The sequence below is a fragment of the Equus caballus genome, chromosome 11 (assembly GCF_041296265.1).
Source record: "Equus caballus isolate H_3958 breed thoroughbred chromosome 11, TB-T2T, whole genome shotgun sequence".
NCBI lineage: Eukaryota > Metazoa > Chordata > Mammalia > Perissodactyla > Equidae > Equus > Equus caballus.
Genome location: NC_091694.1, coordinates 60,254,127 through 60,277,323, shown reverse-complemented (window position 1 = coordinate 60,277,323; position 23,197 = coordinate 60,254,127). Strand labels below are relative to the sequence as shown.

Here is a 23,197-nt window from a genome sequence, read left to right as displayed (position 1 = left end):
GGAGCACGGCAGGGCTCTGTTTGCTCACTGGAAGAATTTCAAAACGTGAGCCCACTGCATTTCTGAGTGGGAGGAGAAGCACCCAGGGCCTGGGTGTGGCCTGGCTGCCAGAAGGTAGGCATCTTTCACCACCACGAGAAACATGGCAAAAATGAGGGCTTTGATGACAGAAGGGACTTTAGTGGGACTTTAGTTGTCTTTGTCTTTCTTTAAGGGGAAAATCATGAAGCAGCCCTGAATGCAGTAGCTTCCTTTAGTCTCATCCTTTCTTTCCAGCTTTCAACGGCTGTCTGTGCTTCAGTAGTCAAAGAAAAGAAGTTCAACTGAGACCTGGGGATTAGTGACCTGCAGATCTGGGGAGCAGTGGCCAGGGGGGTGACTGGGCTCCTGAGCAAACGAAGACGCACCTGATGGGTGCCTGAGCAGTTTCCGCACCTGGCTCACCTGTGCCAAGGGCCTCGGGGGCAGTGATCCTGAAAAATGCATTTGGCTAGAAATACTTAAGTTGCTGTAAGATATAATGTGACAAGAAGTAAAGGTAACGTTTAACCCCCTAGAATCTGCATTAATGAAATGCTGGCTCCCAGCCTAGAGAAATGAGTTGACTGCCCTTAATAGAGGTGACCTGCCTCCTCACCTAGCCTGGGTCTGGGAAATACCTCCCAGGAGCTCACTCACCAGCCCATGATTTCTAGAAAAATCACCAGCACTATGTCTACAGCTGGCTTCACCTCAGTGTCACAATCTAGTGTAAGAATAAAGTTAAAATAAGCAGTAAAAGGACTGCCTTAGTGTTTGCCAAATCTAAAAAATGGCATGACCTTAAAGGAAAAGAGCAAAGATTTCACATCACCAGCCCTGCCCTGACATGACAAGCCACTCCAGGAGGTAGAAGGTACCACTGACCGGGTTTGGGGTGCACGGTGGAGCGAGGACTTCTCTGCCTGCCCGAGCACACTGAGCAGGGCTGCCATTCTGCCGGAGCCCTGCACATGGGCACACCCTCGGCGAGTCGGCAGAGCCCTCGCTCTGGTTACCTGCAGCAGCTTCACTGCCCGTGCCTAACTACAGACCCAGCGTGTGCAGTCCACACGCATTTTCAGAAAAGCTGGAGCAACCTTGATTGGATTAGGAAGATTCTGTCTATGTTGCCATTTTACTTCTGTGACTTACTGGGGACTTAAGAAGGTTGAAATGAAAAAATATCAAGGAGTATCAAATCACCTGAAATGGCTCCTAGGGACAAAGAACATGTGCTTCTTACTCTGGAGGGCACAAACGCCCGACGAACGTGCTAATAGCACCTGAGGCAGCACCCACCTTCCCGACCAAAAAGAAAGCAGAGCTCGATCTGCTAACACAATGCTTGCTGGCAGGGCTTCTGTCTTGACACGTTCTCCTAACAGCAGATGCCAATTTTCATTATCCTGATGCTTCTAAGTCAGAATGCCTGGCCTCTGGGAGGATGTGTGCCATGCCAAGTTCCCAGAACTAAAGCTTGGAAAGTCCGCCGACTCTCCAAAGAGAAAACATGTCCAACAACAGCGGCTGGAGTGTGTGCTGGCCTTTCTCACACCCACCAGCTTTAGTTCACCCACAAGAAACAGAGGTCCGATAGGCAGAGCTTCCTAATGTGTGGCAAAAGCTTGAAAAAAGCCATTAAGGGGTCGTGGGCCTTAAACCTTCAGATTTCGCTTATAATTTTTTTGTTAATGTTCAAAAATAAGTCCCTCGATGGGCTGGCCCGGTGGCCGAGTGGTTAAGTTCATGTACTCCGCTGCAGGCAGCCCAGTGTTTCATTGGTTCAAATCCTGGGCATGGACATGGCACTGCTCATCAAACCACGCTGAGGCGGCATCCCACATGCCACAACTAGAAGGACCCAGAACGAAGAATATACAACTATGTACTGGGGGGCTTTAGGGAGAAAAAGGAAGAAGATAAAATCTTTAAAAAAAATGTTTAAAAAAAAAAAAGTCCCTCGAGGCCAGGGATCATGCTCCAGTTTTCTTGTTTGACTATTAATCTTGAGAGCCAGCACACTCAGAAAATAAACAGTGACATTTGAGAAATTCATCACTCCCTCAAAAAAAAAAAAAAAATTCCACAAAAGCTGGATCAGGGGAACACTTTTCTTCCCTCTCCTAGACTTGTCCAAATAAGCAGTATACCTATGGGACAGCAAAGCTGCGGGAGCCAGGCTGAGGAGGGAGCACTGGGCTCGCCAGGGTCCCAGCACTTACTGGGCCAAGACCTGAGGCGAGTGGCTTCTCTCTAGACTTGCTTCCTCACCCAGGAGCTCCCGAGCCTCTGCTGTCCTACAAAGCCTCAGAGTTTCGGGTGGAGAGGGAGGGGCAGGGGCTTGGGCGATTCTTGGCCTTGGTCTCCTCATCTGAGAAACGGTGATGCCCAGGTCATACTTACCTTTCACCCGTCAGGACTCTGAGTCCCTGAACTTCCAGGCTGGTGTTTCTGTTTTCTAATTCAGAAACCCAGGGACGTCAGAAATTATTGGAATTGACTCCTTACAGGATGAAAGACACTTGGCCTCAGGGTGTGAATCACTGTGGAGCCAGGGTGTGTGCTAACAGTAAAGCTTATCTAACGTAAGGCAGGGGTTCGCTTACTCGGGGTTGGACATAGCACCCTAGCTGTATAAACCTGCTGCCCTGTATATCGATGCTTTGAGTATTACACCAGGGTAAAGTTCCTGCTAATAATGCAGGTGCTATCAGACACAGACTGAACATGTCACTGCTCTACAAAGAGGAACTGAAGACACCGTGGGGGAGGAAGAGGAAGCTCCCCTGTCCAGGTGGACAGAAAGGAAAGGAGAGGCCTTGACTAGAGAAGGCACTGGACTCTGTTTCTGCCCCGTGGCCTTGGGCACATCACCAGGCCCCTGTGAGGCCTCAGTGTTCTCATCTGTCAAATGAGGGTTGGCCCAGCTGATCCCTAAGAGACTGTGGGCTCTGATATGCCATGGTTTTAGCATCTGTCTGGGCAATGATTCAAGCTGAAGGTTGGTCCAAGGGGTCTGAAGAAGAGTGTGAGTTGGAGGAGGTAGGCAGAAAGGGAAAGAGATGTGAAGAGAGGAAAAATAAAGGAAGCTAGGACGGGAACACCCTCCAACAAAGACCAGCACCTAAAGCCACCTCTCTCTGATGACAGGCTGGACAGGGCTGGCTCAGCGGAGGCAATGGCTAGAGAAGCCCTGTCCACCTTCAGAGTCCAAAGACAAACTGGCGTGGCGGATGCCAGAAGTGGCAGATTTTGACACGAGCAGTGGGTGAGCTGTCTGCTGTCAGCTGATCCTCACTGGGCTGCAGGCAGGGCAGCTCTGCTCAGGGAGCAGTAAGGTCACCTGCCCAAAGGGGAGAGGTGCTCCCACAGACTCAGCCCCAGCAGCACTCTTTGTGGCCTTGGGCTTGCTGTGTCTGGGGGTCCTCCAGGTCTGAGGAGGGAGTCCCTCACCCTCTGGCCCAAGCCTGGGCTTTGGCAGCAGCAGGCTCTTTTTACCAACCCCCTCATGTTCTTGTTGGGACTTAGATTCGCTCACATCAGGCTATTTTCTTGGCTGTACCCTGCATTTAGGGAGACATTCCTCTCTGACTGCCAGCCAGGAGAAGCAAAAGGCTCGTGAGCTGCAGAGGGCAGGGGAGAGAGAGCATGTGCACCAGCAGTCTCCAGGGAGCCTGGCTCGTGACGATTCTCAGTGTTCTCTTCAACTGATAATGAACCTAGTGTTGTTAACTTTGGCGTCAGATATCCACACGCCTAAGTCCCGGGAGAGCAAGGGCCCATCTTCCATAGCCCCAACCGCACAAGGAAACCTAACTGGCCAATTTCCACTGCAACAGGAGCAATTTCTGTAGGTTGGGTAGGCTATTTCCAGAGAGGTTGCAAAATCCTCCCTGCAATGCTCGCACCACCCCCTCAACGTGCGGGACAGACTAAAAGCCTTTTGGTCTCTCTCAATAGTACAAAAAGTTTCCAAGTAAAGAATCTGTACTTGGGAGGTGTGGAAAGGCTCAGGGATTCTACACTATGGAAATAAGGCAAAGCAATTAATACACATTTAAAAGAAAAAACACTGCAGTCAGGCAGGTCAGACACCAGGTTAGCTGTTAGTCGGGCTTGTTTTCTGGGAAGTCGGAGACTGGAGCTCTAGGTGAGGACAGGGCCGGGGGGGCGGCCTGTGTGGGCAGAGGCAGGCACCACCACCAGCTGCCAGGCTGCCCTCAGGGTAGTTTGTGTGGGCAGTATCCTTTTTCGCAGGATTAATAGGCACAAGGACATATGGCTGCATCCTCCCAATTTGGACAAGGCAGTGGACATGGTCTCCAGGAGTCCTGCTCTAAGGCCACCCACACAGGTGGGCCAGAGCTTCAGCCTGCTCCTAAAGAAGCAAATGAGGGGCCAGGCAGCCCATGTCTCTGAGAATGACCTTGGTGTCTGGTGCAGAAACAGAGCAGGACAGGCTGCCTGCTGCTGTGACAGGTGGAGGGAGCCCTGCCCCACGTGAGTGTGGCTGTGCCAAGATCACTAGCTCCAAGCCGGGTGGCAGAAAGATACCCCTCGCCCTCATAGTTCTGATGACTCTGTGTGGCCCACGTTCTTGCATGCTGGTCACACCTTGCTCAGGCAGGTGACCCCTCTGTGCTGCCTGCAGTCTTGGACATGCTGGCCCAGCCTGGCACGGTCCCCAGGGGTCAGTTGTGCTTCTTCCCTGTGGTGTGTGCAGTGTCTCCCCGACCCCGGCTGCAGGGCAGAGGCCTACACTTTCACGGTTTCTATCATCTTTCCCTCTCTGCATCCTCTCCTGCTCCAGCACCACCATACACGCACAGACCTTTGGCCTCTATGTTAGAGGTGCTTGGTGAGGGCTGTGGCTTCTTTTGAGATGAAATCATTACTCCAAGGCAAGCAGCCTGGAACGAGGTCACCCTCTATGTACCCGACTCAGAGCCACCTGATCAGACGAGGCAGGAGAAACCCTTTCAGGTCTCTGTATCAGAAAAGCTCTACTTCATGAGAACTAACTGTGGATATGATATTAAACTCTCCTGGTTTTGTCTTTTTATTCTGTTCCTATTTGTTTGTGTGTTTCTTTAAGAGGTCTCAAATCTTTCTGGCAGATGTAGTGGACAAAAATAACTACATGAAAAAAACCCATCAGCCTAGGACTGTCAAATTCACAGGCTGGAGGGGGCTTTTCTGACCGGTCAGATGCTTTGAGTCTGTTCTCTTAGAAACATCCCCTCCCAAACAAAAGCCACAGTAACTTGTGCTCATCCTGGAAAAGTGAATACTGCCAAGAGCTCCTGAGACAGTAAAAGGAGGGAAGGGGCCCTCCCCCTCACTCCTGAAAATGCCCCAGACCTGTAAGGTCCAGAAGCATGGACCTCAGCAAAAAATCAGAGAAAGTGTTTCTGGGGCGGGAAGTCTGTGGCTTAAGGAGATTGTATAAAGACAGGAGGGGAAAATTTGGCCCCCAGTCAGAGGGAGAGAATGGCCTTGTACTGTCTGACTCACGAGGGCTCAGCAGGTAACACAGTAAGCGCCAGGGTGGACAGGGGGCTTGGCTCAGCTGGTGACCTCTCACCATTCCTTGGGTTATGAGCCAGCTGTCTATGGGCTCCAGGTCAGAGTCCCCACCTTTACCTCTCTTCTGGGCCGAGGACAGAAAAGTCCCAGAAAGAAAAGTCACAGCAAGACTCATGATAAAGAAGGCAATAGTATATATATCACGGAAACAGAAAAGCCACTGTTCAGAGTTGACTGTTTATCATGGAAGATGTGACTCAGTGCCCCCACCCGCTCCAGCACGTCCCCCTTACCTGCCTGGAAAAGAGAAGAGAAGTTTAGTAACCAAGAATCCCAACAGGGTAACATATACTCCTGTCAACTATTCCTGTATACTTGAAAAATCTCCATGAGGTCACAGAAGGTCGACCAGGGCTGTTTCTGCCAATTAGGGCTCCCAGGGTTGGTAAAGGGCCGACTTTTCAAAGAACCAGCTTTTACAAAATAATTACTACTTTTTTCTAACTTATTTCTGCTTTTTTTTCCCTCTTTTTCCTCCTACTCAGTTAGCTGTGTATTCTTTTTCCACTCTCTTTAACTTGAAGGCTGAATTTGGGTATATTGCCTTTTTTTAAATGACAAAAACATTTAAAGTTAAGACTACTGATTTGGTTGCACTGTGGAGGCATAGCTACACAATTTTTTCCCCTTTATAGTACTGTGTTCTTAATTTCTCCCTTGGTCCAGGTCAGCATGGTTTAGGATCTGGAACAACATAACCCAAAGTACTGGCCTAAAGATGAATGTGAGAAAGTATGTGTGTACAGTACACACAGATATAAAGACACACACGCACACACAGAGACGGACATAGACATAGATACATGCAAAGATATATACACACACACGCAGAAACATACAGACACACACACACACACATAGCCAACATGACCCTGCTTCCCCGTATCGTCCCATCGAGCAGTAAACATGAAAAGCAATCTGCCTACCATCATGTGGAAAACATGCTGGAGTCATCAAGACCTTTGAAAACAGGGAGACAGGCCAAGCCACGCACCCAAAGGGTGAAGGGCGGGAAGCCGGCCACATCTCCTGTGCTCGGACTCAGGCCTGGGCACTGATAACAGCAGAGGTGTGGTAGGACACACCCTGGCATGGACAGGGGCAGGCCCTGGAGGCAGAGGGGGAAGCAAACCAGGTCAGCCTGGCTGACGGATGAGGCTGCAGGCCAGGCCAGGGTTAGCCAGGAGGAGGGGACGTCCTCACCTGGCAGTGTGCTGGTAGGCCCTCAGCCCGGCTCCCTAACACCTCCCTGAGTTTGGTGAGAGGCATTCTAAGTAACGGGAGAAACAGAACTATGACCGCTGCATAGATTTTGGGACTTCTGGTCTTGAGGGTTCTTGGAGAGGGGGTACTGCCCACCCCTCTGTTGAAAGGCAGGGTACTGAGAACCCAAGGCAGCCGGGCTGGCTCTTCTGTGCCCCCTGGTGGCCAGTGCAGAGGAATGCACAGCCCTCCTAACAAGTTGGCTGAGCCAGACCAGAAGAGGCAAGGAGTCCCTTCCCCCAAGGAGAGCTTTCCCACAGAAACCAGGCAGCAGCCCTGCTGCCTGCCTGGGCCCATTTGGACAGGGGCTGCAGGAGGCCAAGAATTGGAATTTGGGAAGCAAACCTCCCCATCCAGTGGGCAGATGAACACTGCCCCTTTCTAGCCCAGCTGGGGGACCCTGAAAGGAGTTCTAGCTGTCTGGGATGGTTGTCCCAACAGCCTCCCCTCTCCTTGCCCCTGCAAACAGACAGTCATTCACACACTGCCACACACATTTCTTAGTTAGGCAAAAAGAGAAACAATCTCAAGAGAAGCATTAAGACATAAATCCTTTCCCTGCAGTGATCTGAAATCTTACAGAAACCATGGCTGCATCTTGGGGCCCCAACAAGTATCACTCTCCACTTCAAAGTACCTCTGGCTTTAGCGCTGCTCCTTCCAGACATGGAACTTCCCAGAACACCCTCCTAGCCATCATCCAACCACTCCTCCCACCCCTCCAGCCCCAGCTCCCCAAATAAATCCTGACTGTCAGCTGCCTTCTGAAGGGAAGCACTGCTTGGCTAGGCTAGGCCTGCTACAAATGATCAGCAGAGATGTGGCTCAGATCAGCACTCCCTTCCTTGTAAGGGCCATTATTTGGTCAGAGCGCTGTCCACCCCCAGGGCACTGAAACATTTGAGGAGAGACCCCGTCTGGCCATAGGAGACCCATGTCCTGAGAGCTCGGGGCCACGAAGGTAGGGATTGTAGGGGTCCTGGGGGGTGGATCTCCTGGGAGTGGTCCCTGCTTGCTGTCTATTCACTTGGTGCCCTGGGCATGTCACCACCTCTCTGGGCCTGTTTCCTCTTGGGTGTCATGGGAAAGCTGACAAGGAGCATCACCAACAGGGTGTGACAAGGACTCAATGAGGTTATACAGGGCTCTTATCCTGGTCTCCCCTAGTGTGCCCTCCATGCAAGCCAGATTCAGCTTAATTATCCATCCAGCTTTACCAAACTGCCTGACTTTCCTTCCAGAGGACTCCAGGCAGAAACACAGGGTGAAAGACCTACCACTTCGGAGCTCTGTTTCCGACTATCTAGTGCAGAAGCAAGTCCTCCGACAGCCTGGGGATCTTCGTAGGTTACCCTGGAGATGAAGCAGCACAAGCAGAGTCAGTTACCCCCAGCTGTCACAGGGGATGGGGTAGTGACCTTAATCACTTTCTATTCATGGGACCTCCCTCACATGTACTCAGAAAAATGTTCCCTGAGGCCTTGGCATTTGGGCACAGGCTAAAGGCTCGTGCCATCTGTCTGACTGCAGCTGAAGCTAGGAGGCCTGGGTTCTAGCACTGGCTCAGCCGGTCATTTCCTCTGGGGTCTGCGACACTCAACATCCCTCACTTGAGTAACAATACTAGGGCATCTCTAAAGCTCAATGACAGGATGTCAAAAGTGCCCTGAAACTGCTCAGAGGAAAGGGCTAAATAAAGGCAAAGTAACATTACTTCTTATTTTAAAAGCAGCAGGCTCAGTGGCATTTGACGAGGTAGTCTCCTGGCTTGGGATTGGGGTCTGTCATTGATTATGAGGGCTGTCTTCCTCTGTTCCCTGATCTCTTTCACTGTATCCATTTTGAAACCAACTTTTTCTGGTGAAGGGTGCATGGAGCCCTGGGTTTCTGGTCAACCCGTTGATTCCTGAGCATGGGACTCAGAAAGCTGAATGCATCAAGATCCCACGCCCCTGGGAAAGGTGGGGAAAAGTGTTCCTCCCCTGCCTTTAGGCTGAACAGAAAGTTCAAAGCAGGTTCCAGCGCCTCCCTGAGATGCTGGGCATTGTCTATTTTGGAATCAACTCCCCCAGTTCCATATGGCCCATCCTGGTCAGAGCTGCTGTCAGGGAAGCCTCTGCCCATATCCCTGGGCAGGAAAACCACGCTGCTAGGAATGAATTCATCCCCGCCTAGCTGCACCCTCCTAGCTCCCAGCTCCTCCTACAGACAAGGTTTCTGCAGCAGCAGCATGGGGAGCAAAGAGAACAGCAGAGCACTCCCTGTGACTGATGGGAGAAATCCAACTACAATCAAACCCAAGGTGGGGGGTGGCATTCATTCAACATCTGTGTCTACTGCCAAGTCCTCACAGCCACATTTCAAAGTTCTTGGCAGTCCTGGACCTGGTAAATAAAAGGGTTCTTTGTGTTGGCCTGTGACCAGGCCTGGATCAATCTTCCCCCAATATCTTCTGAAAGCCATTAAAATGCCCCCCACATACGTCTTGCGTTGCTCGGCCAAGGAGTTCCCTCTTGTCTGGGCAAACATGTCAAAGCTGTCGCGGGGATTACACTGCTGGAGTGAACTGAGGGTGCCACTGACGCTCTCTGTCCCCAAGTCTGTGGCAACAAAACAAACGAGAGGAGGATGAGAATAAAATGTGGAGTGTGGACTTAATGGAGGGTCTCAGACTTAGGATGCCAGCTGGGCAGGTTAAAGGTCTATGGGGAGCTTGGGTAGGGGGTACACAGGACTTTTCTCTGCACTCCTAGCCCATCACATGCAGGAGGAGCCACGGGTGGGGCTCAGATGGGGGACAGAACAGCTGCTGATCCCCACGCTGTTCATGGTGGAGAAAGTCACTATGAATAAAAGGAAGATTGCTGGCAGTAAGGAGGCAGGGCCTAGGGCCAATGCCCCTGAAGATTTCCCACAATGCCCTTGTCAGTGCATTTTTCTTTTTTTTTTTTTTTTGAGGACGATTAGCCCTGAGCTAACTACTGCCAATCCTCCTCTTTTTTGCTGAGGAATCCTGGCCCTGAGCTAACATCCGTGCCCATCTTCCTCTACTTTCTATGTGGGACGCCTACCACAGCATGGTGTGTGAAGAGGTGCTGTGTCTGCACCTGGGGTCCGAACCGGCGAATCCCAGGCCACGGAGAAGAGGAACGTGGGAACTTAACTGCTGCGCCACCGGGCCGACCCCTGCATTTTTCATTAACTCGATCACAGTGTCTAAGGACCTGGGTCATTTATTTATTTGACAAATATTGCTCAGGTACCCACCATGTTTTAGATCCTGAGTGGACCATTGAATCTGATGTGGTCCTTGGCCTCGAGGTGCATACAGAGTAGGTGGGAGACAGACAGACAACAGCAGTATTTAGCTGGAGATATTGGGAAAGACTCAACACTGACACAAGAGTGGGTCTGTAAGGACAAGTGGGACTATGCTGTGGGAGAAGGAGTAAATGGCAGGTACAAAGGCACTGGGAAGTCCAGGGTGTGTGAAGTGAACAGTGCTCATGGAGAGAGATTAAAGGAGGATGAGGCCAGAAAGGCAGGTGGGACATGGCTGGTGAAGAGCCTCCAATGCCGGGTAAAGGAGTTGATGGCAAAAACACTAGGCTTTTCTTAAAGAGGGAGGCAGCAGAGTTCAATCTGAATTTTGGGTACTAAATCTGGCCATGTGCTGGATGAACTGAAGGCAGAGAAATCTGTTCTGAAAGAGAAACGCTGGCTATAGATATATGAGATATTGAGAAGCCAGAATCACAGCAACTGACAGGGCCACTAAATAAGAGCTCAATTCAATTGAAATGAAATGAAGGTATAAAGATAAATATTAAGAAAAAAAGAAAATAGAGGTGCTGGCCCCGTGGCCGAGTGGTTAAGTTCGCGCGCTCTGCTGCAGGCGGCCCAGTGTTTCGTCGGTTCGAATCCTGGGCGCGGACATGGCACTGCTCGTCAGACCACGCTGAGGCAGCATCCCACATGCCACAACTAGAGGAACCCACAACGAAGAATACACAACTATGTACCGGGGGGCTTTGGGGAGAAAAAGGAAAAAATAAAATCTTTAAAAAAAAAAAAGAAAAAAAGAAAAAAAGAAAATAGAAAAGCAAAGTAGAAGAATTTTGAGAGGGCCATGCTTATTTCAATACTATAATTTCGTTATAAATTGCTATCATCCAGTGTATTTGTAGCAACTACAGTCATATATACACTTTTAAACGGAATGAACTGTGGACAAGTGGTGAGTTTCTTTCTTTTAGGTTTCAGACAAGAGAGTACTTTAGCTTGTTGTTAGTTCAAGGAGAGCAAATATGTCAGCGCCACCACTTTCTGTTTCCAAGCCCGCGGCAGACATCAGCATTCAATCACACACTCATCTTCCAAGCCCTGATGTGGCTTCAGCATCCTGCTTAAATCTGTGTTCTAAGCAGCCAATGAGCTGAAACCTATTTGCCATCCTTGGCCGGGTTGATGTTGAAAAAGAAATCACTTCAACCATAGGGAGTATTCGAGATAAAACACAGCAGCCACCTTTCTTTAAACAGCAAACAGCAAACAACTTCCAGTTTCGTGGAACTCTCCCCACCCCTGCCTTCCAACACAGGTATAAACTTTAAGTCTAGGGAAAGAAGTTATGAACGGAAGGTGGTAAGATTGGCCAGGACTCAGGAATACACTTCCCCGTGGATTCCTCAAAAAGCTCTCTTCAGGCCTTCCAACAAAGAGAGAGAAAGAGGCCGTCAGCCCAGACTCATATCCAGGAAGCAGCCCACAAAGGAGGCTCCTTCCGCCCCTATGAGACACTCACCCAAGCCTGCAAGCTGGGAGGAGAGAGAAGATGGAGGCGCCGTGTTCCCCACCATGGGGCTCACCACCGCTGGAGACCCCGGCCCCAGGTCTATTAAGTTGTCTTCGGTCACTTCATTCAGTACCTGTCAGAGCATGAGACGGCGGTGAGCCCCAGAGCCCTTGTGTGGGCTCCAAGGTAAAAGCCAGCAGGCACTGGGCAGGGTTCCAGAGGAAAAGCAGCGACACTGTACCAATACAGGAGAAAGGCAGCTTCCCTTACCTCGACTTCAGGGGCCCACAGTGGGCACGGGCTGTTAGTGAGCCCCTACCCACTGGCCCTCCCCCCCACTTAAAGAAGGCAGGGCTAACTCGGTCCCCAGAACAGTGACTGCCCTGGGAGCTGTAACTTGGGGCTTCCTTGCCACTCTCCTGCCAGCGATGCGCCTGCTAGCACTTTTCCGTATCCCATCAACCAGAACTTGCTCTTCAATTACCCAAATATTTAACCCCAGTTAGAGAAACGAAGATGAGACCAAATTGAGGCAGGTCTCCCGGCGTCCAGAGATGAGAGAATTCTGAAGGAATACTTACTCCATTACTGGCACTGTGAACTGATCGGCCCGATCTGTATCGTTCGAACCTAATGGGGGAAGGGGAAGCAGAGTAAGGAGAGAGGGATGACTTGGCATTGTGAGGCTCACTAGTCCTGTGAAGAGCTCCCAGATACCGAGGGGCCTGGGAGGCCAGCAGAGACCGAAGCTCTGGCTCTGGGAAAGGAGACTAACCAGGCCCTTTTAGGGGGCTAGAGGGAGTGGACTCACACACGCAGAACTTCACCACCCCTCTCTCTGCATGGACTCCCCCAGAGGATGATCAGCCTCCTGGCCTCACCATGGGCACCCTGAGGTGAGGGAGAAGGGTGTTGGTTGACACATCCAGGAAGCCATTACGAGCACCCCCAGCTGTACCCACACACCTTGGGCCCAGAGAGTGTTCCCTTGGCCGTGGAGGGGAGGCTGGGCCAACCACTTTACCTGGAGGCATCTCAGATGTCTATCTGCAAAGCCAGGCAAGAAGTGCAGCCCCCTCTCTATTTCACAGAGCTGTGCTGGGGAGTAATTAGCTGATGTCACTAAAATGCCTCCAGCTCACCTTGCTGGAGGAAAGGGGGTGGCTACACACGGGGCAGGCACCTAGAGAAGGAAGAGAGGTACAGGCCTCTGGCCTGGTGCAAAGGCTTCCCAGTAGCTCAGGAGGCTTAGGCCAACCAGTAAGGGGCTGTCATCCCATTGGGACTTGGCCTGAAGCAACTGCAGAAAGGCTCTCCTTTCCCATACCAGAGTCATTCTCATACCAGGTGGGGAATAGAAGAGCAATTGTGAGATGTGTGTGGGGGCTGCCATTTGTTGCATTTAAAAGTTCCAAAATGCCATGGGCAAAGAGGTAGCTAAGGGACATTTTCCAGCCGAAGCCTGGAGAAACCAGGCTTTACTGAGAGTCGCTGCTCCACATTGGTCTCCCCACTTGCTGGGGTCAGCACCTGGTGAGCAGGGATCCCCAGGAGGACAATCTGATTAGGATGATGTGTTACGACTGTGGTTTTAAGACTCGTGTGGTTTTTTTCAACTATGATCTATAAGGAGAATCTGAAAAGTTTCTAACCCTAGAGTACCTTTCCCACCCCCTCCTCAAGGGACACTTTGTCTTATCAAAGGCACACTAGCCAGAATGACACCTCGGGGCTGTTGGCCGCAGGCTTGGCCTCTGAATTTGTGGTACCGCTAGAACTGGCAGACTTGGGTGAAAAGGCCCACATTAGCTCCGGTCATCCTATTCTAGAAGGGGCTAAAATGGGTTTAACAGGTTAAAAGCCAGGCCCATCTAAAGTGGGAAAACTGGAATCATATGGAAAGGGGTCTCAGGCTGGGAGCTGAGGCACCTCAGATCTGCTCCTATTCTCTGAGCGACACACCCCTGGGTGGTCCCACATTCTTACTGCAGGTTTCTTCATCTGTCAGACAGACACAGGGGCACCCATCCCTACTGCCACAGTTGAAGCTGAGACAAAGCTTAGGTTTGTGACAACCACAGAAAATCACCCTCTAAATCCTCAGCTGCAGGTATGTGTCACACTGACCCTAAATGATGTCAGATCACCAGGCCGTGACTCAGCAGAGAGGCCAGGGCCCCAAGGCACCAGGGGACTCAGGCCTCAGACTTAGAAGGAGAAGGTTGCCCTGTCAGGGTGCTTTCTGGCACCAGTGCTGGGTGATTCAGGGAAGCCCGTGGTGCACTCATCAGAGTGCCGTGATGGGAACTGTGCTTGCCAGTACACCTATTGAAAACTGTCTCTGAATAAGATGCTTTTCACTTTTTCCCAAGAGAAGGTTTTGGAAAGAGAAAAGAATTTTCAAGTTTGTTACCTCAAATCCAAAAATAATCTGACTGCCAAAAGGACTGAAATGAATGTGTGTTTTTTCCTACGCAGCAGCATTCCACCACTTACACCCTGCCTGCTTCTGAATGCTCCAGACACACTGACATTTGCAAAGACAGGGAAAAATCTCTCTTTTTTTAAAGATGGGAAAGAGGAAATTTGTTTTCCTTAGTAGAGATTTTTCCCCCCTTTAATCCTTTTCAAATTTAAAGGCTCTTCAAAGGAATAGGTGTGAAGCTCCAGAGTCCCCAGGCCCCCCAGTCCTCCTCGTGCCAGGGGTTGGGTAGTGGGGAAGGCAGAGCAGCCTGAGACTGACAAAGGGCAGAGCTCAATTCTGTATGTCACTTTCCTGCTACTAAGTTCCCAGGAGAACAAGAAGCATTTTGCCTGTCATCTGGGAACAAATTAGTATCTATGGTGAGTATTTTCCAACTCTAATCTCTCTCTCTCTCTCTCTGTCCTTTGTTTATACAAGAAATCCCTCTGTTATGGCAATAATCTTTTCAAGGGAAAAAAAAGGACCCTGGCTCCCACCTCTCATATCGGAGAAAGACATTGTTGAGGTCGTCATTGACATGCAGCAACTCCTCAGTGACCTCCTCGTTGGACACTCGGGAGATGAGCTCTACAATGCGTTGCTGCATGGCCCGGCAGGTCCTGTTCAGCTCCTAGGGAACACACACACTTCTGGCTAGCCGGCTGGGTACACTTTTTGTTACATTCTATTTACTTTGGAAAAATGTGTACTGACTCTTAAAAGTCACAAAAGGAGTACGTGCTCATCCATAAAGCCAGATGAGTGTGTAGGATGCAAAGTGGAAGGCCCCTTCCTCATTGTCTCCTCCTACCATAAAGGAAACAAGTTCTTTTTCAATAGATAGACAAATGTCCTTACGTATATACTGTTGTATGTACATAAATACACATTTGTATAAATCATTTTTAAAATATAAGGATATGATTCTCTGCAGCTTGCTTTTTCTCTTCAACAAAATATTCCAGACACCTTTCCCCATCACTTTGTACAGACTGCCTCATTCTTTTGTGTGTGTCTCATAACATATATCACCATTCTTCTATTGCTGGGCATTTAGGTTGTGGTCTCTCTTTTTTGGGCCCACCCAAATAGTGCAGCAATGAACATTTGTATATATATGTGCTTCTGCATTTGTGCCAGCACTTCCATAGAATGAGCTCCTGGAAGTGGAATTTGTGGGTCAAAGGGTATGATTATTTAGAAAATTGATTGGTAATAGTAAAAGACCCTTCCAAAAGATGAGATCAGTTTATTCATACTCCAAGCAACAGCAGGAATGTATTTTATGACTGCATTAGGTACATTTCGGTGGCACGTCTGCCATCTTGCTGAGGTCTCAGAAGCTCAGCAGCTCCCACATGGCTCTGCGGCAGGACAAAGGTGACTCTCATGAACCCCAGTCACCATTAGAGCCCTCTCTACCCTTGGAAGCAACATCTCTCTGAAGACAGGCCCTTATCACTTTATGGCCTGGCTTCCTCAGGCCTTTCCTGCTCTGAACGGCAGGCTGACTCATGCTCTCATTGAAACTTGCTTGTGGAGCTCCCTCAAATACCTCCCAGGGGGGCCAGCCCGGTGGCCTAGTGGTTAAGTTTGGCACGCTCCACTTTGGCAGCCTGGGTTTGCAGGTTTGGAACCCAGGCGTGGACCTACACCACTCATCAGCCGTGCTCTGGTGGTAAGTGACATATAAAGTAGAGGAAGACTGGCACAGATAGTAGCTCAGAGCTAATCTTCCTCAAGCAAAAAAAAAAAAAAAAAAGAGGAAGATTGGCAACAGATCTTAGCTCAGGGCCAATATTCCTCACCAAAAATTAAAAAAAATAATTGCAGAGGACACTAAGGTCCAGAAAAGAGTGAAACACCACAAAACACACCCTGTTTACCATTGTGAATGGTGCATGTCCCCAGGCCAGCCAGGAGAGGGGCACTGAGAACCAGCCTGGGCCTTGGGGCCTGGCCGGGTCTCCATTTGTGATGGATTAGCACACAATAATTGCCATGGGTGCTGACAGACACTCGCAGGTCAAATTCAGTCACCACAGGGATGATCACAGACACAGGAAAGCCCAACAGCACAGTGGAAACCCTAATTACAGAAATAAAGTATGCTTATGAGTGATGCGAAAATGAAGCCAGGCTCTCAACATTAAAAACAAATAAATTAATTAAAATGCCCAAACTTAAGAAAGGAGCAATCACATCAGACCATGTGAAAGATCCCAACAGCCAGGACTGAAGTGAACAACGTGAATAATCATAGAATTTATAACATCGTTAGAGTGCAGGGAGCATCTACTTAGGGCTCACAAGGAAGCATGGATTTAGGTTTACTTTAAAAGGCCAGCCCCTGCTAACCAATAGGAAAGACATCTGGCCAGTACTCGGGCAGTAGGTCTTGCCCAGCGCTTTGGAAGAAATGCTGCAGACCTGCCAAAGAGCGTGGGATGGAAGAATGGGAAAGCTGGAGCCAGGGGACAGAGGAAAAAGGCGCAGCAGCACCTGACTTTCAGCTGTCTGCCACAAACCTTTCCTGGGCTACCAGGAGTGTTCCTTGCCGGCCTGAATGTGCTCCTGCCAGTACAGATAAAACTGGGACTAGAGGGTCTGCAAAAAATCTCTGATAAGCAATGCAAAGCCTGGAGCCCTGCGTTGGGGAGGGGAAAAGGAGGAGGTCAGTCACTTTCCATCCACAGTACAGGCCAATTTCAAGACACAGGACCAGCACACCAAGGGGTGTGTAGCAGCATGTCATGGGAAACAAGTCCAAGGCCACCCAGCCCTGCAGAAGCTTGTGGCATCATGTCCTAGAGCCCATGGGCCTTCTCCACTTCTTAGAATAGCAGATGGCCTCAGACACTAGCCCGCACTGCTCGGGGCCCCTGAAAAGTCAGCCCTCTGCCTGCAATGTCCCTCTCCTCCTTTTCCATCAAACAAATTCCTGGGGCCAGCCTCCCAGCTGAGTGGTTAAGTTCGCGAGCTCCGCTTCAGAGCCTAGGGTTTTGTCGGTTTGGATCCTGGGCACGGACATGTCACCACTCATCAGGCCATGCTGAGGTGGCATCCCGCATAGCACAACCAGAAGGACCCACAAATAGAATATACCACTATGTACTGGGGGGCTCTGGGGAGGAAAGGAGAGGAAGAAGAAAACAAAAGACTGGCAACAGATGGTAGCTCAGGTGCCAATCTTTAAACAAAACAAAACCAAATTCCTACTCATCCTTCAAGGCCTCAGGATACTTCCCCACCCCAACACAATCACAAAAATTTTCAAAAGTAGAGGAAAGCTGAAAGAATCTTATAGTGGATACTATATACCCTACACCTAGATTCTACCATTAACATTTTACAGGGCCAGCATTACCACATGTCTGCCCAGTTACCCATCTCCCTATCGACTCATAATGTTTTCCGAGGCCCTCCCCACCTCTCCCTCCGTAAGGCTCCCACAGCAGTCTGGACACACCTCTACTCCGCACTGCCGCCTCGTGTCACCCTATCATGAAAGTTCCTCCAGCACAGCCTCTGGCTTGTACTTCTTTCCAGTAAGTGAAGACCAGCTCCTACCCCCAGCCTAAACAGCAGAAGCCCCGGGACAAAGAGCAGGCCCCAAGGATGGTCCACCAAAGTCAAAGGAGAGCTAAACCTGATCCCTCAGAAGACTGCAGGGAGTGTCTCAAAAACATGGCTCAGAGCACCCATAGCACCAGAACCACCAAGGCAGGGCTGGATTCAGTCCCTCCTGGGCTCTGGGGATCAAGTGGCAGGCAGCACGGAGCCGTGACTGGATTAGCTCCCCAGGCCTGCAGCACTTGTGGGCCTGTTTCTCCCTGGGTAAAACAAAGGGGTTGGAGGATTGGGGAAGCTCTGCAGAGGGTCACTGAGGCACCTTTACTGCACGGAGTTCGGGGGCCCCACCCTATGGCTGTCAGGGCGGCTCTGCTTTCATCTATTTTAAACATCGCGATTCTCTGTAGAATTCTACTTGTGGAGAAAAGGTTCCACTACTTTACAGAAATGTTTGGAAAGTGCTAGATGATATCTGAGACCTCTGCTAGTTCTAACATGACCTCAGCTTGGAGGAAGAATGAGACCCAAGGGCACAGAATGCAGTAATCTCAGGGACTGTAAGCCCAGAAACATCTGCTTTGGACTTGCATTTGCTGCCTCGCTCCCCACTGCCTTCAGCTGGGGCAGTAGGTGACAGAGCCCCTGACCCCACAGGCAGCGCCTGGCATGCTCTGATCCCAGAGAAGTACCTAGAGGCCTTCCAAAGAGCTTCTCCTAAACACAAGCCCAGAGAGTCTGGCCTGGGGCTTCTGAATCAGGGATCTCCGGGGTCTCCGTAGAGAGAAAGTTTTACCATCTCCTTGCTCAACCTTTTAAGTTACTGTCTTTAAAAAAATTAGACAGGAAACAAAACAGAAAAAAGACATAGAGACTGAAGAGGAGAGGAAGACCAGAACATTAAGATTTCTGCCACCACAAACGCCAGCTAGCCACCCACACGGCCTCCAGGGGGTGGGTCATCCACAGCCAGACCTTGGCTGGTGCAGTTCGGAAAGCTTCTTCTGCCTCCCTCCACCTCTAAAACATCTGGACAGAGCGACTCTCCTCTGGTCCTAAGACACTGAGAGCCTACATCTTGCCCAGGTCATCCTTCCCACTGTGCAACAGCTGGGACGGGAATTTCCTAACCGCTGAAGATTTCAGCTTTGGCCTCTTTGCCTGGTTCTCAACAGAGGGGAGAAGAGCTGGTCACTGCTCTTTGTACAGAAGCCCTCCATCCATCAGAACATCTTATTAAAATATCCTCTCTTTTCTGTCTAATTAATCCCAATGCCTTTATCTTTTCTTCAAGGGACGGTCTCATCCCCACCTCACGAAACAATCTTTTGATCATCTTTACGGGCACCCTCTGAACCCTCTCCTAGTTCTAAGGGGCTCGGAATAAGGTTCGGAATATCCGCTTTCCACAGCCGCAAAGGAAAGGGAAAGGAGAGTAAATTCTTTGTTTAAGAGAAAGGGGGAATAATGAAGCTAAACATGTAGAATAAGCCAGATTTCTCTAGAGAAAATGGTCCCGGCCATTCTGTTTTTTGTGAAATAAGACGCAAGCAGCAAGAGGGGACACACCATCTGTTACTTGAAGAAACAACATGGAGAAGGGCTTCTTTTGTTATCTATGGGTGGCCATGTAGCAATGCCCCTTTTTGGCATTGGTGGATTAATTAAAAGTTATTATTAATTGAAGACAAAGCTCAAGAGGCTAATTTGGGAGAGACAAAGGGCACCAGGTGACAGCATCAAGATCTTTAAAGAATCTAAAAAGTTGGACTCAAAGGCTAAGGGCATGAACTTTAGCAGACATAGATGAAGAGTCTCAAATTTCAGGCCCAGACCCAAGTGCCCACACATAGGATGGGGAAGATGTGGCTTAACGGCCACATTAGAAAGAGATGGAAGGTTTTTAGTTGATGCAAGCTCTCGATTTTATAATGTCTGCCTCCTGCTGAGAACTGCCTTGGTCATCTGCTAGGTGGTTTACCAACAGCCCATTTGTACCATGGAGAGATTGGGCCACGGGAGAGTTTTATGGCAGTCTTCAAATACTTAAGGACCCGCTACGTGAAAGAGGAATTTGTTTTGTTCTGTTGTTGAAGAAGATGGACCAAGGCAGTAGTTACAGGGAGGCAGACTTGAGTTTGAGTGTGGAAGCGGGTGCCGATAATAATCACAGAAGCTTTGACTTGCGGACAACTTGCCTGTGCCCTAGCACTTTAACAGATGATTTCCAATCCTTCCAAGGCGAGAGTGATTACTCCAGGCTCCCAGGGGTAGGTGACTTGCCTAGCATCACCCAACTCGTCAGTGGTTGGACCTGGACATGAACCCAGAGATTCCTAGGCCTTTGCTCTTTTGGGGTTTTTTTTTTTGTGTGTGTGTGTGTGTGTGTGTGAGGAAGATTAGCCCTGAGCTAACATCTGCTCCCAATCCTCCTCTTTTTTGCTGAGGAAGACTGGCCCTGAGCTCACATCCGTGCCCATCTTCCTCTACCTTATATGTGGGACACCTACCACAGCATGGCTTGCCAAGCGGTGCCATGTCCACACCCAGGATCCGAACCAGCAAACCCCAGGCCACCAAAGCAGAACGTGTGCACTTAACCGCTGTGCCACCGGGCCGGTCCCGGCCCTTGCTCTTTTGCCCTGCTTCTCAAAGTCTAATTAAACGTGTCTTTGGAATCAGAAGTGCTTCCACGGGCTGACGTGAACAGCCTGTCATTGAGGGTGTTAAGAAAAAAGAGGCAGGCACCACCAGGAAAGCTGCTGTCAAGGGAATCTGAGTGCAGGTGTGGAGCTAGACTTAGTTGCCTGGACAGTCTCTCCTAACTCAGAGAGTGAAGGGTTCTACACACAGGAGCCCCTGTGTCCCTTCTGGGCCTCCTGCCTCACTTTCCCCGCAGGCTCCAGCTAAGCTGACAGCACAGCATGGTGGAGTGGCCTCAGCCTCCCTCAACCACAAGTCAATCACCCACGAGTCCTTAGGCAAACAGCTCTCTCCACCAAACTTCCCTGCTGCTCTGCAGGGCTGGGTGAGGCTACACCTGAAAGTGCTTTGCTATGCGCAGGAACGCACACATGATTATGGTCAGCCACAGCAGTGCATCCTGGGGCTGACACCTTCAATTTCCTCTCGTCCCATTTCCTCTACCTCCTACCCAGCAATTTACATGCAAGTTGAGAGCAGCTTCTGTTGGCGTCAACATTTGGGTTGGTGACAAACGTGTTTATTTCCATGGCCCATTGTGAGCTCTGGACAGCTTCTACCCTGAGCAAGCTGACTGCCCTTCAGCTCTACTGAGGGGCCCTCAGGGCACATTCTGATCCCATCACTTTCCAAGCAGACTGTGGCATTTTCCCATGTGGAAGCCTTGCCGTTCAGCATGGCCCTGACCCTTGGGAGATCCTGCCCGGCTGGCTTCTGACTGCCAGGGGAAGAGGAGGAAGAAAGATGTCAGGAATGACTGAGGAGCAAGGCCAGCAGCCGGGAGAGCCATGTCTGTTCACACAGTGCTGCCCAACTCCTGAATCTCCCGTGCTGAAAGGACAGCCTCCTCCACTGGCACCCAGAACCACTCTTTCTCTGATTTATAAGGTAACAGTGAGGGCTGGTAGGCTCAGAGTTGGAACACAACAGAGGGAAGGAAAACGTCATGGGAAGAAACCTATTTTTGAAAACTCTGAGCCGACGCCAGGAGATTAGGTTCTGTTTGTCTTGGCTGATGGGCTTGTTTTAAAACACACACACACACACACACACACACACACACATACATGCGCACACACACACGCACACACAGAGTACTCTTGCTGTCTGGGTCTGCTCTGGCTTTCTGGAAGCATGCTGGCTTTGTTCAGCCTATCCCCTGCTGCCAGGAGCTCAGCTCTGTCCACTGCAAACCCCTGTCAGCAGGAATTCTGATGCTGACACAGCACAAAGCTGCCTCAAGAGGCCCTCTCAGTTTCTGGACTGTATTTGGACTGATCTCAGATTCCTGTGCCTCAGGCAATGCCTGAAAGAATCCCCCCTCCCTCCCCTCAGGCTGGGAAGGGAGGCCAATGATGCATTAATAGGACACTGAGTCCCATGGAGTGTGGCATGTGGACAGCCAGATCTGCTGAACTGAGGCAAGCCTGGTCTGCTGCAGGTGTCAGGAGTAAGGTCTGGGAACTAGAGAGGGGCCACTCAGCGTTCCTTGCCCGGGCTGGCTTACGCTGCTTATCTTGGCTTCAAGAGCAGCCCGATGTCACAGTTTCATGGAGATGAGCTGTTTTCCTGTCTGTCTCCTGCACTAGGCAGTGAGCTCCCCCAGAGCAGGGATCATGGCCCATACATCTTTGTGCCCCTAGAGTTTTGCTCTGTGTTAGGCCAAGGGTATGCCTCCACCCACCCTCACCCCTAGGAGCTGATGGCTTCGGAGGATGAAGGGGACATGACAAGAAGCAGCTTGAGACCAGGCGCAGCCACTCTGGCTGTGTACACTCCTGAAGGACAGGGTAATTAGAGCTGAGCCTTCACAGGCTGCAAGTGTGTGCCAACAGCAGGGTGGGAGGTATGGCACTTAGGGGGCCAAGACTCACGACTCTGAGTATCATAGGAAAATAGCAGCAGCGGGCATGTTGTGAGGCACTCATGCCAGTTTGCCAAGCCAGTCTGGCTCCTAACCTGTTCACTCAATTATCTTGTCTCTTGCTGAAAAGGTCTGGCACTTGCAGTGCACAGCATCCTTTCTCCACCCCTCCAGAAGGCCACTGCTTCTGAGGGCAGCACCGCTGCCACTTGCTACAAATGCCAGAGTTGGGCATGGTGGAGATCTGGTCGCTAGCTCTGGACCTGGCTGGGCTGTGAAACATGCCTGAGGCAGGATCTCTGACTCTAGTCTGAGGGGGCCCTGTGGGCGAGCCCTGCTCCCAGACCTGCAGAGTGTCCAGAGGCAGAGAGGCCAGTTAGCAACAGATCCTTAGGAACCATAATGTGAGCAAGCCTCAGCCTGGGAATCCTCCACGTTCGGGAAAAGAAAAGCAGCTTCAGCCTCATCTCAGTCTCAGGAATGGGGGGAGGTGTGACTAGAAGGGCTCCTACGCGCAGGAAAGGTTGAAGGTCCTGTTGCAAATGTTCATCATGTAATGTTGAAGGAGCAAAGCGATACACAAAATCATACACACATCATCTCAACTACATTTGAAATATAAATAAACAGAAAAAAGTCTGAAAGAAAATACATCCAAACATTGACAGTGGTTATTTGTGGATGCTGGGAATTAAAGAAAATTACTATTTTCTTCTTTGTACTTCCTTTTTCTTTTGATGGGCATGTACTCCGCAGTTGGCATTTTATAATCAGGAAAAAAATGTTATTAAGGAAAATAAAAAAGACAGAGCCTGGCACTGGCCTCTGACCACTCCTGGGAAGTGTGGCGCTGAGTGTGGGCTTACAGGGACTCAGTCTCTCCCTCACTGCTGCATCCCCAGGCCCAGAGCTTCCCTAAGATGAAGTGCCC

General features: G+C 50.3%; 1 protein-coding gene across 13 annotated transcripts in view; it reads right to left on the bottom strand.

Moving 5' to 3' along the window:
• The window catches only part of TOM1L2 (target of myb1 like 2 membrane trafficking protein), a 122,881-nt gene that overhangs the window by 8,006 nt on the left and 91,678 nt on the right, over positions 1-23,197 (bottom strand). For 6 of the 13 annotated variants that reach the window (XM_023653651.2, XM_023653653.2, XM_023653654.2 and 3 more), the window contains 5 exons: positions 14,627-14,760; positions 12,247-12,295; positions 11,675-11,798; positions 9,353-9,470; positions 8,148-8,223 (listed from right to left, as the gene is read on the bottom strand). In XM_023653651.2, the coding sequence (XP_023509419.1) occupies positions 8,148-8,223; positions 9,353-9,470; positions 11,675-11,798; positions 12,247-12,295; positions 14,627-14,760 (501 nt within the window). Of the gene's footprint in view, positions 1-5,605; positions 5,672-8,147; positions 8,224-9,352; positions 9,471-11,674; positions 11,799-12,246; positions 12,296-14,626; positions 14,761-23,197 lie in introns of all 13 variants that reach the window. The other 7 variants (XM_023653649.2, XM_023653652.2, XM_070228328.1 and 4 more) reach the window with 2 other exon arrangements.